We start from the raw sequence: 15,527 nt of genomic DNA on the forward strand, positions 1-15,527 counted from the left end.
GAGAATAACGAACGTCGTAATCGATCGCGAGAGCACTCTTCTAGACTACGAATAATTTATTTGCAACCTCTTTTCACCAAACGAATTAAAACATTCCGTACAATTAACCGGATGTTAATTAAAGCAGAGTCTGCTAAGATTCATAAGCAGGTATACAGTTGTACATTGAATGTCTGTAAATAATAATTGAGAAGTGTCATCGACAGCTGGAATTATTGTTGAAGATATATTGAAGGCTATATTACTTGAAGATTATATTACTTAGTTCCGTATTACGAATGATAAGGTTGATTGAAATTAACTCAAATGAAAATTGTATCCTATAAATAATAAAAAAGTTCTTTTTAATAGACCGATAATTTGCTGCTTTTTTTCTTCTATGGCAAATCTTTTTACGTGAACGGTTTCGCATATCGGATCTTTTGTGAAGATCGAAATAAAAGCGTCTCAATCTCCAACGACTGGCTTTACTTCTACAAAGTGAATTCGTATATGAAAGAACATGGTGTTTCTTTTATGCCTGTAGCTATATGCCTTAGTTGGATTTTTTAAAGGTACATAAAACTGAAATCTCTTCTCATAAATCTCATATGTAACTTTCATAAAAAATTTCGTTCATCGTATCTCAATCCGTACAATAATTTTATCAATGTCATCATTATGGTCACAAAGTATAAACGGCGGAAATTCTTAATGAATAATCAAAAGTCTGAAAAGCAAAGCTTCCGTACATCTTCTCAAACGACTGCCAAATCTCAGAAGCTGGCAAAAAAACAGGAATCATGTTCTCAAATGAAATTATACAGTCGTTACGCAAACGGGGACAAGCTTTCTTACCAAAACTTTCGAAATTGTAGTCAAAGAGTTTTTATTCCGTTGCCTATTCTTTCTAAACGAATCCACCATCTCGAGACGTTATGAGATTTCCATTCTACATTCTACATAATGGGATAAAGTATTAAAAGGCGTACAATGGCTTGAACACGCCCAAAGCTGAACCATGTATAACACACCCACGCGTCCTTTGACTGGAGAAAGGAAACACGTACAATGATGTTCCACATTTTCTTTTACGTCTCTTTGTTGCGTTACACGCTACAGAAGGAAGGTAAGATGAAAAGCATTACGATGTGAATAATGATGCAAGCTACAAAACATTAATCTGAAAGTGTTGCATATTAAAGTGTATGATACTGTGTTTCAATGAAACAAATATGAAAGAGCGCAGTGATTGCGAAATGAGATTGTGTCGTTAAAATGTTGGTACGTTATTATCAAACATCTTATAACAATGCAACAGCGAAAAAATACTTTCATTTAAATAAGGAGATTCTCTTTCGAGTGTCATGGTAATAATTTCAATGTTATAATTAATACAGGTGGTATTTTTGCATAGATTTACATGAATTATTTTAATTTATGCGCCGGTATAATTATTCTTCTTACTATACATAAAAAGTTCACGTACGTGACGTCCTTCTGTGCATTAGATTCTTTCATCGCCTACATTTTTCGAAATAATTTCTGCAAAACCGAGTCGAATCATGCCATCTACGCCAGGTTTGTAACATGGAATTATACGCGTGCCCTTTCTTTAAATTGTACCATACACAACATCACTACTAAAAAAAATTATTTTTTTTTAATATGAAAAACTGTCAGCCCTGTAGAAGATTGCACGAGATTAAATCTCGTCGCAGTAAGCATTAAGCTCGTCGTCGCGTGACGCCTTTCGGAACGAGCTTTGTGATAGTATATTTTACTGACAATTAGACATTTAAAAAGTGGAGGAATAAAACATAATGAAGCATATGCTGGATTTACTGCTTACTATTATTTAAATTATTATTAACTAATTGTAGGTCACGTGTCATCTGAGTGTCAGCACTGAAATGGTAGAAAATGAATTTGATACATTTGAAGCTGTACATTCTTGAATTCTTAAATTAAATATCTAATTTGTTCGAAGATCATACGAAAACATCTGACGTTAAAAATAGGTTAACTAACTTAGAATAAGGAAGAAGTCAAACTTCTATGATCAAAAAAATAACTTCTTAAGTAAACTCAATCTCTGGGTGATAAAAGTTTCTCTCTACAACGACAAGCAGCATTATATCGAGCAAGTCAGAAGTAAAATAAATTTCACGTGATAACGAGTGTTTAACAGCTTATCATTAATCTCTGTCGGTAACACTGATGCACCGGTCCACTTTTAGTTATCTATTGACAAATTGCACCGATAAATTCTATACAAGTTGGTAGGAATTCTTCGACAGTGAAATATCAGTCGCGGTTGTGAACTAGAAGTCTCGTGTCATTCTGATAACAAGCCTTAACCCCTCTCGTTATTCTTTTAATTCCCGCATTTATGTACGATTATTACATCACCTGATCATTAATTATCCTCATTTAATTAATTATTATTACTTAGTAAGTGAACTTGAGAACAGTGTTCAACGTAAGTTTGAGAGAGGTAGAGGAACGTTTACAGTAGTCACTTATAGTACTATACTCTAATGGAAAACAGAAATTGTTTTGAAACCATTCTCTAATAACTTTAGCGAGTGGAAACTAAGTTTTCTAGACCAAAGTGTAATAGCACCCAACTCGACCAAACTGAAAATAAGAACGATCTTTAAACAGCTCGGTTTGGCTTTACCTATCCAATCCTGACCCGTTAAGTTCAATTGTATCGGCTAAAACCTACGTACTTTCTCCTCCATCCATTTACAGATTAAAATGGAACACCGCGTGCACGGTAAGGGCAAACGAATGAAAACAAACTTCAAATATCACCGCGTCCTGAGATACTCCACCAAATAATTTGCAAAGCTAACGGAAGTTTGCGCGCGTCTCTTTCGTGCTTCATGGGTCAGCCTGACTGTGTTTGTCGGATGGTCCACTTTAACCCTTCTGTTCGTAGCGTCGACTTTAGTCGTCATCCGAAAACTGCCTTTGGGCATTATTAATGACTACTGATGAGCTCAAGTACGTCGCAAATAAGATCGAACATTGGTCGATTAGATTCAAACTCTCTATAAATATTTCAAGAAAAAGAAATAATACTTGCAAGTAGACTTGAGTACTAGTCGAATAGGCGTGAAACTTTTTTTAAGCATCTAGCCAAAAATTCTGCGTTTTCTTAACGTCATTTTCCTTGATCATCATTGAAGTCCATTATCGTAATTCTCTACAAAACGTTGTAAATCAAATATTATATTTCTAAAGAATTGCAAGTGGAAACGATAAAATAATATTTGTGAGATATACAGTGTTTTCCTGACTCTCATAACGTTGCCATTTGTAAGAGTACCGATTCATTCTGATATCGAAGTACCTGTAGACAGAACTTCGAAAACTTCTGTTACAACTTCTGTTAAAATTATAACCAGACTGCAAACCTTTTCATCGAATTGCACCAGATGTCCGAATACTTTGGACGGTTATATATACTTTTCGTAAAGCATTTATTGTAAGTGAAACACTGTGTATTTGATCATGCTGTGCAATAGTCATGTGGCCAAAGTTGCACAACGGATTTAGACTAGTTCTACAATGATGCGGGCCAGCATCTGTTGCCCGCACAACATGCGACTGTTTCATAAAGAAAGTTTTATTATGTCGTTATTACGTATTTATTAGGTCATTAATTTAACATGCTACTCTAGGTAAAATTAAGAATGAAATGAGCGACAATTAATGTAGAAAATATCCCTACGTTAATCAATTCCAAATAAGACTTTGTAAAATGATGTACAGTTAACTAAATTTTTTAAAACAACGAGATCGCGCATATTTCTCGAGATTTCAAAACTGTCACACAGGAACGATCTGATATTCGCACACTTTATGAAAATATCGCAAAGTATTCCAATTGAACACGACACTGCCGAAATATGTAAATAAGTATCACAGAAGCGTTATTGATTTCAGATCTTTATTTCCTCAAATATCTGTTAATCTACTTAATCACTCGAATATTTAAACTTCAATACTTGATTAACTTTATAATCGTGGTATGTTTTTGACACCAACTATATTGCTATCACTCGCGAAGCAATCAACGCCACAATGAGATTGGAGTCTTGTAGGCTTGTGTGCGCTCAGGTGAATGAGCTTGACGGGCAGCTCGCGGCTGTTTAACCCTTTTAAGTGCTACGAACACGTATATTTAGCCGGTGAATGCCATCATGTTAGGCTAAAAGCGTAGACGTCTGGTACAATGACATCACCGTGAGCCTTTGATGTGTTCAAAACAAATGGATTTGTTTCGAAAGAAAATAATATGCTTCATCCGCTTTATCTAATTTCACGTATAAAACAACTCCATTGATTTGAAAATAAACAGTTTATATAACAGATTTTCTCTACCGATGCTACCCATCATAATCATGAAGTGCAGTATTAAAGGCGATAGGCATTGCCTTTATTATGTTAGAAGCGTCAAGAATTTTCGAGTTAATAAAACATTTGCGTATCACATCAGCAGATACAACCAAGTATTCTCTGTAAATGGCAGATCAAGGGATGGAACGTTAAAAAAAAAGAAAAATCGATAAAAGAATTAATTTACCATTGAAACGAATAAAAATAAAACAATGAACGAATTACGCATTAAAATGAAAATAAATTGAAATACCAATAATAATTGTAAATTAATACAATCTTCACTACTAATACTTTTTACATAACATCTACAAATGTTATCTCGTAATCGAGCCAATTAACACGCAACAATGCCTATACATATGCACAATAGAGAATGTAATATTACAATAAGATATTTAAATAAGATATAAATATTTTAAATTTCCTGCTACGCGATAAAATCTTATAAAATCCTGCCAATTTTTCCCCAGTTTGCGATATCGTTTATAGCTTAACGTGTATAATGCTCGATGTGTCAATTACAAATCCATATACATTTAAGCATTCATTAACGAGCTATCTTGAACAAGGTGTCTAATGAAATAAATTTGACGAAGCTCACAGGTGGTACCTGGCAATTGGGCGAGGTGCTCTGCGACTCATGGGTCTCCCTCGATATTCTTCTCTGTACTGCCAGCATCCTATCGTTATGCGCCATATCCATAGACAGGTGAGTGGTTGGCCGCATTCCCGAATCATGGCACGTAAATGGAACGAGATTACCGCAAGAAATTTTACTGCGCGCGAATAGAGTGACCAACGCCAGTTACGTAGGCTGATGGTCGAATACCGGAAGTGCAAGTTTCCCGTTTAGTAGACGAGAATCCGGTCTTCTTGCCTCGTAGAAACGAAATCGTTTAAAGTTTATAGGAGATTTTCTGAAACTGCGAGGAACCGATTCGGTACAAATTAACTGGCCGATCACGTGCAAGCTTTTCGTATCCGCGCGATTTATATCGATCGGTGCTTAACCCGTAGAGATATAGCTGCGCCGTGTCGCTGCGAATTAGAAGTTCCCGGTCGAGCCAGTGCGTACCTCGATACTTGTGACGCTGCGATGTGGAAACAAGTAACGAGATTAATGAATATTATTAAACTTTCATCAATTACAATTCTATTGTGTGCAATTATGATTTCTCTTATAGCTTGAACTATCTTTTATAAGTTGTTGCATTTTCCAAGTTAAATTGCGCTCATCAAACTTAGACTCGTTCAAATACATAACGCTCTCTCTCTCTCTCTCTCTCTCTCTCTCTCTCTCTCTCTCTGCAATTTACGACTAAAACTGTGAAAAGCGTGGTGTGAAGTGGGTCTACCTTTATTTTAATTAAGAACTTCCATCTGAATTCGTCGCTTAGTTGTTCCCACGTGCTTCCTAAATGAATTTCATTTTCATCGAAGGTACCTAGCCGTAACTCAACCGCTGATATACAGCCGACGACGACGAAGCAAGAGATTGGCTGGATTGATGATTGTCGCAGTATGGGTGCTAGCTGGCGCTATCACCAGTCCACCTCTGCTGGGATGCTTTCCACGTGCGACGAATCGTGACACTAAAAAATGCTCGTACAACATGGACTCTTCATACGTGATATTTTCCGCGATGGGTTCTTTTTTCCTACCGATGTTGGTAATGCTTTACGTATACGGCAGAATATCCTGCGTGATTGCCAGCCGACACAGAAATCTCGAAGCTACCGAGAGCGAAAACATTCGACCACGTCGCAACGTTTTGGTAAGCATTCTCTGACAGATTATTTTCTTATATTCTCCGAAATCTTTGAAAGATGGAGGTTGTTTGAAAGCGTAAAAAATTAAAAATTAGAGACTTTGTTATTTTTTATTGCATTTATTAGAGCAACTGAGCATTAGAGAACGAATAACCTTTATTTATATTTTAATGAAATATTTATACAAAACCTTGTGGTTATAAAAATGTTTTCGATTCAATTCTGTGAATACAGAAACAGTTACAAGTAAACAAAAATGTAGGTAAGAGAATTAAGACGAAGTGAAGGAAAGCATATTCTCTAATTAACAGGACACATTTTTATGCGCCAAGCATCTGTAAAGCATCATTACGCTTTCTTTGGAAATGAACTCCTATGCTTCTAGCTATATTAATTTACGCAACTTTTCATCTCCAACGAGAAAATACCTATTTGCACAACGTGTTTCCCTGAAGGCATACGGGATATAACTCGTGTGCCGAGCAACTTGAAAAAAGAAATGAGAAGGAATTTAGAGTGCACTGAAAAATTATACGAACATCTGTTATAGTCGATACACCAAACCAATTTATCAGATTTCAATCAGTAATAATATTGAATCAATTATAATCAATAGAGTTTAGAAGAAATGAATGGATCAATACAATCCAAAATATATATGTGTAATCGATGCGTAGAAGTGCAAAAAGTTATCTTCTGATTTTATAAAGTCTAAAAGAAAAACAAAGTAATAAAACGTAGCTATATAATATATTTAATTAATACGTTGCTGTATAAACGTTGAACAAGACAAGAACATTTTTTTCGGATGATGAATCAAATATTGGGAATAAAATGTTGAATTTCGAAAATTCTACAACTCATTGCAATTAGAAACTGCAAGAACGAATCAGACGCAGTCCATTTTACTCGGAAAAACTGACGAGCGTATATAAATGAGAAATCGATTTGCAATTTCAATCTATTGATACTAATGCTTACAAACCTGTTACGATGACACCGTTCGACAGATTTTCAGTAGGTAATGCGAAACTTATGAATATGGAAGCGCAGACTTGCTCGATATTGCTTTCGATAGTGACACCGAAATCTTGTACCCTATCTCTGCGATATTTTTACGATAATCTTGAAAAATTGATAAGCTCTTTGAAACTTAATATTTTTGTAAAATAATATAAATTTATCCCTGTGAAGTTTCACAAACACTAACTAATTTTTCTGGAAAGTGAGATACTATAATATCGCACTTGTACAATTAAAAGTACACGTGTACACTGTCCCATCTCTCTTTGTTACTTTATTTTGTTGTATCCAATTTGTCGCTAGGAAGAATTTCAATTTGCTCCAATTTTCTGCAGATCGAGCGTGCAAAGAGCATCAGAGTACGAAGAACAGAATGCGTAACCAGTAGCGTGACATGCGACAGGGCATCCGACGAAGTGGAACCTCCTAGCACGAGCAAAAGGTCTGGGATTGTCCGCAGCCATCAGCAGAGTTGCATCAACAGAGTTGCACGAGAGACAAAAACCGCTGCCACTTTAGCAGTGGTCGTAGGTGGATTCGTCGCCTGTTGGTTACCATTCTTCATCCTCTACTTGGCCACTCCTTTCGTGCCTATGGAACCACCAGATATTCTGATGCCTGCGCTAACTTGGCTAGGTAATTATCATAAAGTAGTCGAAGTTGTACTCGATAGAGGATCGTGGTCAATCTGTACACTTTATGCAAATAGCTTGTTTGTTGGAATTTTACAATTAATTGGTCCTCATTAAGGGTTTTATATGATGTACATCCCCCTTTGTGGCTTTATATAAATTCTTATCTAAAAAGTAAATAACAAGGCTACCACTGACATTCACCTGATTTTATTCTTCGTAATTAATTTCTACTTTCTACTTTCAACATCCAACATTCAAACTTTTAATAAAAGACCTGTGAAAGTAGAGGTAATTTCTTTTCGACATCGAAAATCTTTATCGATGTTTTATAATTGACATAATCCAAATTAGTTAGAAGAGTTAGCTGAGCTGGTTAAATTATCCCTCGTTATCTACTGCTTCCAATATTTTTCGGATAAGAGTGAAATTCTATAAAAGTAAAAAATGATTCTACTTTCAAGGTGATAAAGTGGTCGACCCACTTTCGGATCTCTTCCGTAGTTCGGAATTTTTTCCGAACAGTCTATGTTTTATTGATCAAAATAAGTGGAAACCCACAAGTTCGAAGTAAGTGAAATAGGCTGGTGACAGCAATAACCACTTTCCAATTCCATTTGAAATTCCAATTCCATTGTATGGGATACGCATCTCGGCATTACTACAATACATGGTAGATTTTATGATCATCTCTTCCCTTTTAGTATACAAAACATTTTAATTTCATAGCTATTACAAAGGTGGCAATAAAAGCTTTAATATTGGAGAAATTAAATGTGGAGGTATTTGTAATGAAGAACATTTTATCCATTTAATAATAAGGGGCATATGTATACATTTTACATTTCGTAATATATTAAATTACAATTGTTTCATTTTTATTTCTCACTGCGAGATATCATCAACTTTAATATATATATATGTATTGTTAAATATTTTTAAAAGCCTAAATGAATAGTTATATTAAATTGTTTAATAACTTTTTGACTTATTTCAGGCTGGATTAATTCGGCTATAAATCCATTCATCTATGCCTTCTACTCGGCCGACTTCAGGCTTGCATTCTGGCGATTGACTTGCCGAAAATGCTTCAAAACTAGAACTAATTTGGATCGCAGCAATCGGAAATTACCAGCCCCGACTAATTGGAAGAAGGACAACATGGAGGACGTGAAAATCGGGGAATGAACGTTGGAACGAATATCCTTCGATCGTGATCGTGAAGAGGATCACTGTGATTTATTTAATAGCGCTAATTACATCGATCACATTCATGTAATTTATACGAAACGTGCAATCTCGCGAATGTCACTAAATTTTTTCATAATTTAATGACAGTCAAATGATATGTATAATATGCGAATATTTGTATTATTCGGAAGATATTACACACATTCACCACCCATTACAGGTATTGAGATATACGTTTACAGTTATCAATACAGACATTTTTATATATAATAGGAATTCTAGTCAAATATAATGTAGATCAAGGAAAGAATTATAATTAATTTGAATTTTTTCTCCATAGTACAACGCAGGAAAAGAAAAAATTACTATTTTAATACTAAAATCCCGACTTATCCGAATAATACACTTATTCGCACATCTCAAGCATTGTAATCGGACAATCGCGCATACCACACGCACAATGACTGCACAATTCATATATTCGTTCGACTAACATAGCGAACAAAAGAGAAGTAAGGATATTTATTTAGCAAAATAGTGACGACATCTGTTGCATTCGGTTGTATCGATATCAACATGTATACATGAACATTATTCGCGCGGATCCACTTCGTAGAAACCCAACAACAATAAATAATAATCGATCGTAGGAAATAGTCTTCCTTTTGTCATTACAGTATCCTGTCTGTATTTATCGACGCATAGATATCTGTCGATGTAGAAAGTATGCAAGTATACGGATTTTATAACGTCCCATTGGTGTATTTCATTTAAAATGCCTACGTCCTTCTATCTGCTTCTTTGCGCTCAGGTGTTAATTACGCAATACCGGCCTTGTACGCTGGCATCGCAGCAAATTAACACAATGAGAAATTAATTAGCTGCCTCGGTACAAAAGCTGTTTGTTCTCAGCCTAGCACAGTGGTGCGTTCTACCGCGCACGACACAAAAGGAGACATTATGAGGGAGTAAAAATTTTAATACGCGATGAAAGTAAGTGGCAATTATTACTCCAGTAAATCGAGATTATTAACACGGAAAGGAATTATATTAATTAGCATCCCATAGAAAATTAACTTTCGTAAATAGTAAATATGATCAAATTGTATAAACAAACATAATATGATTTTTTGAACTCTTTTGATGTGACTTTTAAACCCTGGAACTGTATTTCAATCTTATTTTTATTATTATAGAGAGAAAAAGATGACATGTTTATAAAATTCGATTATTGCATAAGTAATAGAATTTCATTCCATAAGAATTATCCCAGCTCAGAGCATCTAACAATTAATGTTAATTATATGTATACTTATATAAAACCTCGAACGCAATTCAAAGTTCAAAACTCTACTGAGAAAAAGTACCTAATCAAAACTAGATGATTTTAGAATGCACACAATTTCTTTATTTTTATCTTATTACTGAATCGTATTTAGAAGAACTTAAGTACTATCAATGAAAGAAACTTACAAGAGTCACCTTCCTGATACAATAAATCTGTAAGTCAATATGTGCAATAAGAAATTATTCAAATATGCAAACTTATATACTTTTTATGAAGACATTTTCGAAGCAATAGCTTAGAAATTTTGTTACCATGCTTTTAAGTTTCATACACATCGAGATTTCCATTTAACATTCACGTTCAATCCAATAAACAAATTGAATTCTAATGCGATTAAAAACGCGCAAGTGCATGATAAAATCTGCGGTGAGGTTCTACATTTTCTACTTAGCCACTGAATAATATTAATGCAAAATTGCAACTCCATTGTCGTAATATGGTAAGAATTTTCTGTATTATCAACTAACAGTAACAATTTTTATATTAACGACTGGAAAATTTTCTAATTTTCCAATTTTATTCTATACTGTATAATAAAGAAATTTGTTGTTGTCTACAAATTATAAAAAATAGAAAAATAATTAATATGCATATTGGAGACGAAAGTTATGAATCAATAGATACCCTCAATTACTAAAAACATTCTATAATTCTAAATACATACAAGGTACAAGCACAGACAATGTGCACAAACATTGTGTAAGTACATCTCGTGTGTGGTACGAGATAAACCTGACATGCAATGCTTTCTCGTATATACTCATGTTGTGGATGATCGAATGGACTATCTTATCATTATCGTGTTATATACGACGTTATCGATTTAATATTATTGGAAACATATTTGAAACTATTGATACATGACCATCTGTATGTAATTTTAGGTCAATGTCAGTATACACATTGACTAAGTATCTTGTCGGTGGTATGCATTATGTAGCATTCTTTTTAGCTACATCAGGTAATAAAGGAATGGGAACATAATTCTACAGTTTCAGTAGACAAATTTCGGGCAACGCAACGCTACATACTGAAAGGTGATCATTTTGTAAACACAACACTAACGAGAAGATGTAATTACATTAATCGCGATAAAAAAGCAACTTTTAATATTCGTGATAGCAAGCATCAGATCGCAACATCACAAATTTTATTAAAAATCAACGTCTTTAATTAAACATTGAATAGAAGGAGACACAACAAATTCTAATAATATTTTTTAGATTATAATACAAAATTCGAACAAAAACAATCACGATAAATCTCATAAAGCGTAACACTAATCCAAACCAAAATCAGTGCTTTTTCGCAACTCTAATTAAAACAGAAATTAATTCCGAGCGCGGTATTTCGATCACTTCCCAATTTTAACTTAAACCGCAATTAGTCACTCGCATAACTAATAAAACAACCACGATTTGCCCAGTGGGATGGTGAACCGGGATGCTTGTAGGCCAAGATACAAACTACTATTATTACTATTACTACTACTACTACTACTACTACTACTACTACTACTAAAACTAAAAGCGAGCATAGTGACAATGTAGTAACAGAAATGACTTCACATGCTCTAAATCATTTAAATGACCCAGAGGATATGGAGCCATTATTAGTTGTCCTCTTGAACGACAATATGTCGGGCCTCTTCGGCTTATAGCCTCTTTTTTCTTCTTTCTTCTTTCTTCTTTCCTGCTGAAACCTAAATGTAGACTCGAGAGTCTCTAATCACAAAAAAAGGAAAGAACAAAAATTCGCGGAATTTAACCACCCTTGTACATATGTGTAACAATCATAGTAATTGCAGTATTAATAAAACATAAGAACAGAATCTAGAGCGATATACGTCTGTTTCGAAACCTACTTCAGAGTCACGACCGCGAATATGAATTTAAAAAATCAATAGGCAAAGCCAAAGATGAGTGGCATTCTTCGCTTATGCCAATTCTACCATCGATTTTTCAAGTTATAATAACAGAAGCAGGTTGGTTACAGGAAAACGTACCTATCCGACTTGGAGACTGTGTCAAACTGCTCTAACACAACCTACTTATACTTATAATTAACATTCATACCAGACAGTGTGTCTATCTAGCTCTATATTTAAAAAATGGCAAAGGACAAATACACTAACATATTCACTCCACGGTTCTCATACATACCACCCTGAGACATCCCCCACACCCAAGTTCAACACACTTTATATTTTATACTTTCGCACTCTTATATACTTACTGACTTTATGTACTTTCTTCCTGAAATTAACTGACGATGACTAGAACCATTACGTAATACACAATAAACTACGTATATATCTCGATTTTAAGCATACATGAGTTTATAATTGTGAAAGAGTATTTTGTGTATGGTAAAGAAATCATGTTATTTGAAATCACGTTGTGCACGATGCACTAACCATCGTCAGTTGCTCGTACCCATTGCCAGTACCTCGCCCAAACAGCATATGAGCAAGATCCAAGCAATGATCACGGGAAATGTTAAACCTGAAAATCCTGAGCTAAATAATAATTAATGCCTCTAGCTTTCATCTAACGGACTAATGATCTTTCAATTTGCATTTAAAAATTTTATTTTAAATTGTTAAAATTTTATGCTTTACTTTACTAATTCGATAAGCAATTAAAATTCTCTCATTGAAACAAAGAAATTACAAATGAACAAGAAATTTATTTGTAAGGATAAGTGACTCTAAGTTAAACATAAATGAAAATAACTACAGGCGACTCCTTCATCAAAGCACTTTTTCGAATACATGAAAGCAATGTTTAAAATTTATTGCTTTGATTCTGAAGTCTACCTACCGCGAAGTGTCTTCTTGCATTTAATATTTGGTATTTAACATTTTTGTAGAATGAACATCGAACTTTAATATCATGATATGTAAACTTATACTCAAGCTTAAAATAATCGAAATCGGAGGATATCCGACTTCTCTGCAGGGAGATTCTGTAATTCACACAATTTTAATATTTACTTTTATAACAAACTTTTGCAAATATCGATGTTGAATAAATTCTGATTTTACTCGGATTATATTAATACTATTTATATAAAATTTTTATCATCAAAAATCGCGATACATGTGTGCAAGAAGACCCTATCCTGAACTAATACATAAAGTAAATAAGATATTACTACTCACGAGTATGTGTAATTAATACTCGTGGTCACACACTCGCCAAAAATTCTACGTAATATAACTACTCATCCGTGTCGATTCGGACTTATCGTCCTACGACATGATTGGATGAACGGAGGAATAAAACTGTATTCGACTCACGATTAACTGCAGGTTATGATACTATCAATGTTGCTGTGGCGCAGAAGAAGTTATCATGAATGCATTGAACCCCATGGTGAAAGTGGAGGTTGTGAAAAACCTTTAACAAAAATACGATGAAACACAAAACATGAAAGATAAACACAAGTATTATGTGTATATAGAATTCTCTATTTCGTCTACAACAATAATTTACGATTTTGTAATTATATTCAATTACTCACTTCGTTTCCCAAATCGCAAGGAACAAAAATCCTTTTCTTCGTCGTTGTCCGTAGTACCTCGTCTTCTCATACCTCGTCTGCTTCTAATTGTACCAATTTCCGTGATTAAATTAAATTTCTTTATCTCTCTAAGATCTAAAATTATCCCCCTAAATCAGAAAGATATTCAGTAATGCAAAAATAAGTCTAAAAACGACTTAGTTTAATCTTTACCGAATGACTTCCATAATGCTTTTCTTGCTGCAGTTCCCGCGTAAAACTGCCATTTCATGGCGGCATAAATCGATTAGAAGAAATTATATATCGATAACAATCGATATAGCGATATGTAATGTAATACAACGTATCATAGTCGTGCGCCTATTTCTGTACCTCGCCTGGGTTTTGGCGCTGTAATCTTCATTGACCCTGAATCGGCAACGTCGCATTTGACAGGAAAGTCATGAAATTGTCTCTTATTTGTTGATGTTCCAACCGTGGAATATGAAGAAGTATTACATCTGTTATTGCATCTCGGGTCTATCGTATATCTATATCTCGTCTGTATTCTAAATCAAATCACAACTTGTTTATACTTATATATTGACGTATATCAATATAAAAAAATGAAATATCAAAAATACATCAAAAATGTATAATTCTACGTTTTAATATAAAAGATAAAAAAATACAAAAGTAATAAAAGTATATGGAGTGCCCATGCAATCGAAAAATGAAATATAATGTTACTAAAATCCACATAACATCTTTGAATTCGTGTAATTTTCAAATTCATCGTGTTCGACCTGAAAGTACGAAACACTACTACATATAAACAATGGTCACACGATACAGTATTTGGAAATATCAGTTTCCCCACTACTAGATTCATCGAGGCAAATGCGAACTCTAGTGCTCAATATTTGAAAATAAACGTTAGCCAGTATTTCCTTGTATGTCATTGTGCGAAGTTGTTCGTTTGGCGTAGTTCGTAATAATCCACAGATTATTGGTTTCAAATGGTATGTATATTTGTATTAATCACTCACTTTTTAATATAATTTTCGTAACTTTTGATTATGCGTTATCAGTGTACTATAAATTATGAATTTACATAACATAATAAAAAATGTATACTTACGAACCAGATTGTTTTCACGCCAGTCCTCGATATATATTTACACTTCAATTGTTGTTCAAATCACGAACATAATTCATTATTTTTGTTACGAATTATTATATGGATTATTTTTGATTCCAACTTTCATGGTAACATGCATAATAATAAATACTTTATAAATAATAACAATTGAATATGCATTTAAACATTTAATTATTCTCCTTTTATGTATATATATTGACTTAAAGCATTCACAATCGCTTCTACTTAGGAAATTATAAATAGATTTGATAATATTATGCTATGAGACTGAAAAGCAATTTAATTTATTAATTACGTATTTATGTACATTGGAGAGATTGAAACATATTTATCCGAATTCACTTTTATTTGAAATTCATATGTATATTCTCATTGGCTCATTGTCAATCAGTAGAATAGCACAGATGGCGCCATATTGTCCAAACGTCAATTTCGAGAAAAATCTTGCAAATAAATGAATTGTATCTACTGCAATTTATATCTTACATAGACAAAGTCTCCATATT

The 15,527-nt window shown here is 33.9% G+C and overlaps 1 protein-coding gene and 2 long non-coding RNA genes across 8 annotated transcripts in view; 2 read left to right on the top strand and 1 right to left on the bottom strand.

The window, feature by feature from the left end:
* LOC138182724 (probable G-protein coupled receptor No18) overlaps positions 1-9,755 on the top strand; it is a 112,009-nt gene extending 102,254 nt beyond the window's left edge. For all 6 annotated transcript variants that reach the window (XM_069118851.1, XM_069118850.1, XM_069118852.1 and 3 more), the window contains 4 exons: positions 4,989-5,101; positions 5,833-6,166; positions 7,520-7,820; positions 8,814-9,755. In XM_069118851.1, coding sequence (XP_068974952.1) covers positions 4,989-5,101; positions 5,833-6,166; positions 7,520-7,820; positions 8,814-9,004 — 939 coding nt within the window. In that variant the 3' untranslated portion in view covers positions 9,005-9,755. The remainder of the gene's footprint in view (positions 1-4,988; positions 5,102-5,832; positions 6,167-7,519; positions 7,821-8,813) is intronic.
* A 1,700-nt stretch (positions 9,756-11,455) lies between these two features.
* Positions 11,456-14,423, bottom strand: LOC138182729 (uncharacterized). Its single transcript, XR_011173893.1, has 3 exons — positions 14,094-14,423; positions 13,881-14,029; positions 11,456-13,756 (listed from the first exon to the last, which is right to left on the bottom strand). It is a non-coding gene; the product is annotated as an uncharacterized LOC138182729 (long non-coding RNA).
* Positions 14,424-14,749: 326 nt separating this feature from the next.
* The window catches only part of LOC138182714 (uncharacterized), a 142,267-nt gene continuing 141,489 nt past the window's right edge, over positions 14,750-15,527 (top strand). Inside the window, exon 1 of the long non-coding RNA XR_011173865.1 lies at positions 14,750-14,881. This is a non-coding gene — a long non-coding RNA (uncharacterized LOC138182714). The remainder of the gene's footprint in view (positions 14,882-15,527) is intronic.

Source organism: Bombus flavifrons, chromosome 8 (assembly GCF_040668555.2).
Source record: "Bombus flavifrons isolate JBK064 chromosome 8, iyBomFlav1_principal, whole genome shotgun sequence".
NCBI lineage: Eukaryota > Metazoa > Arthropoda > Insecta > Hymenoptera > Apidae > Bombus > Bombus flavifrons.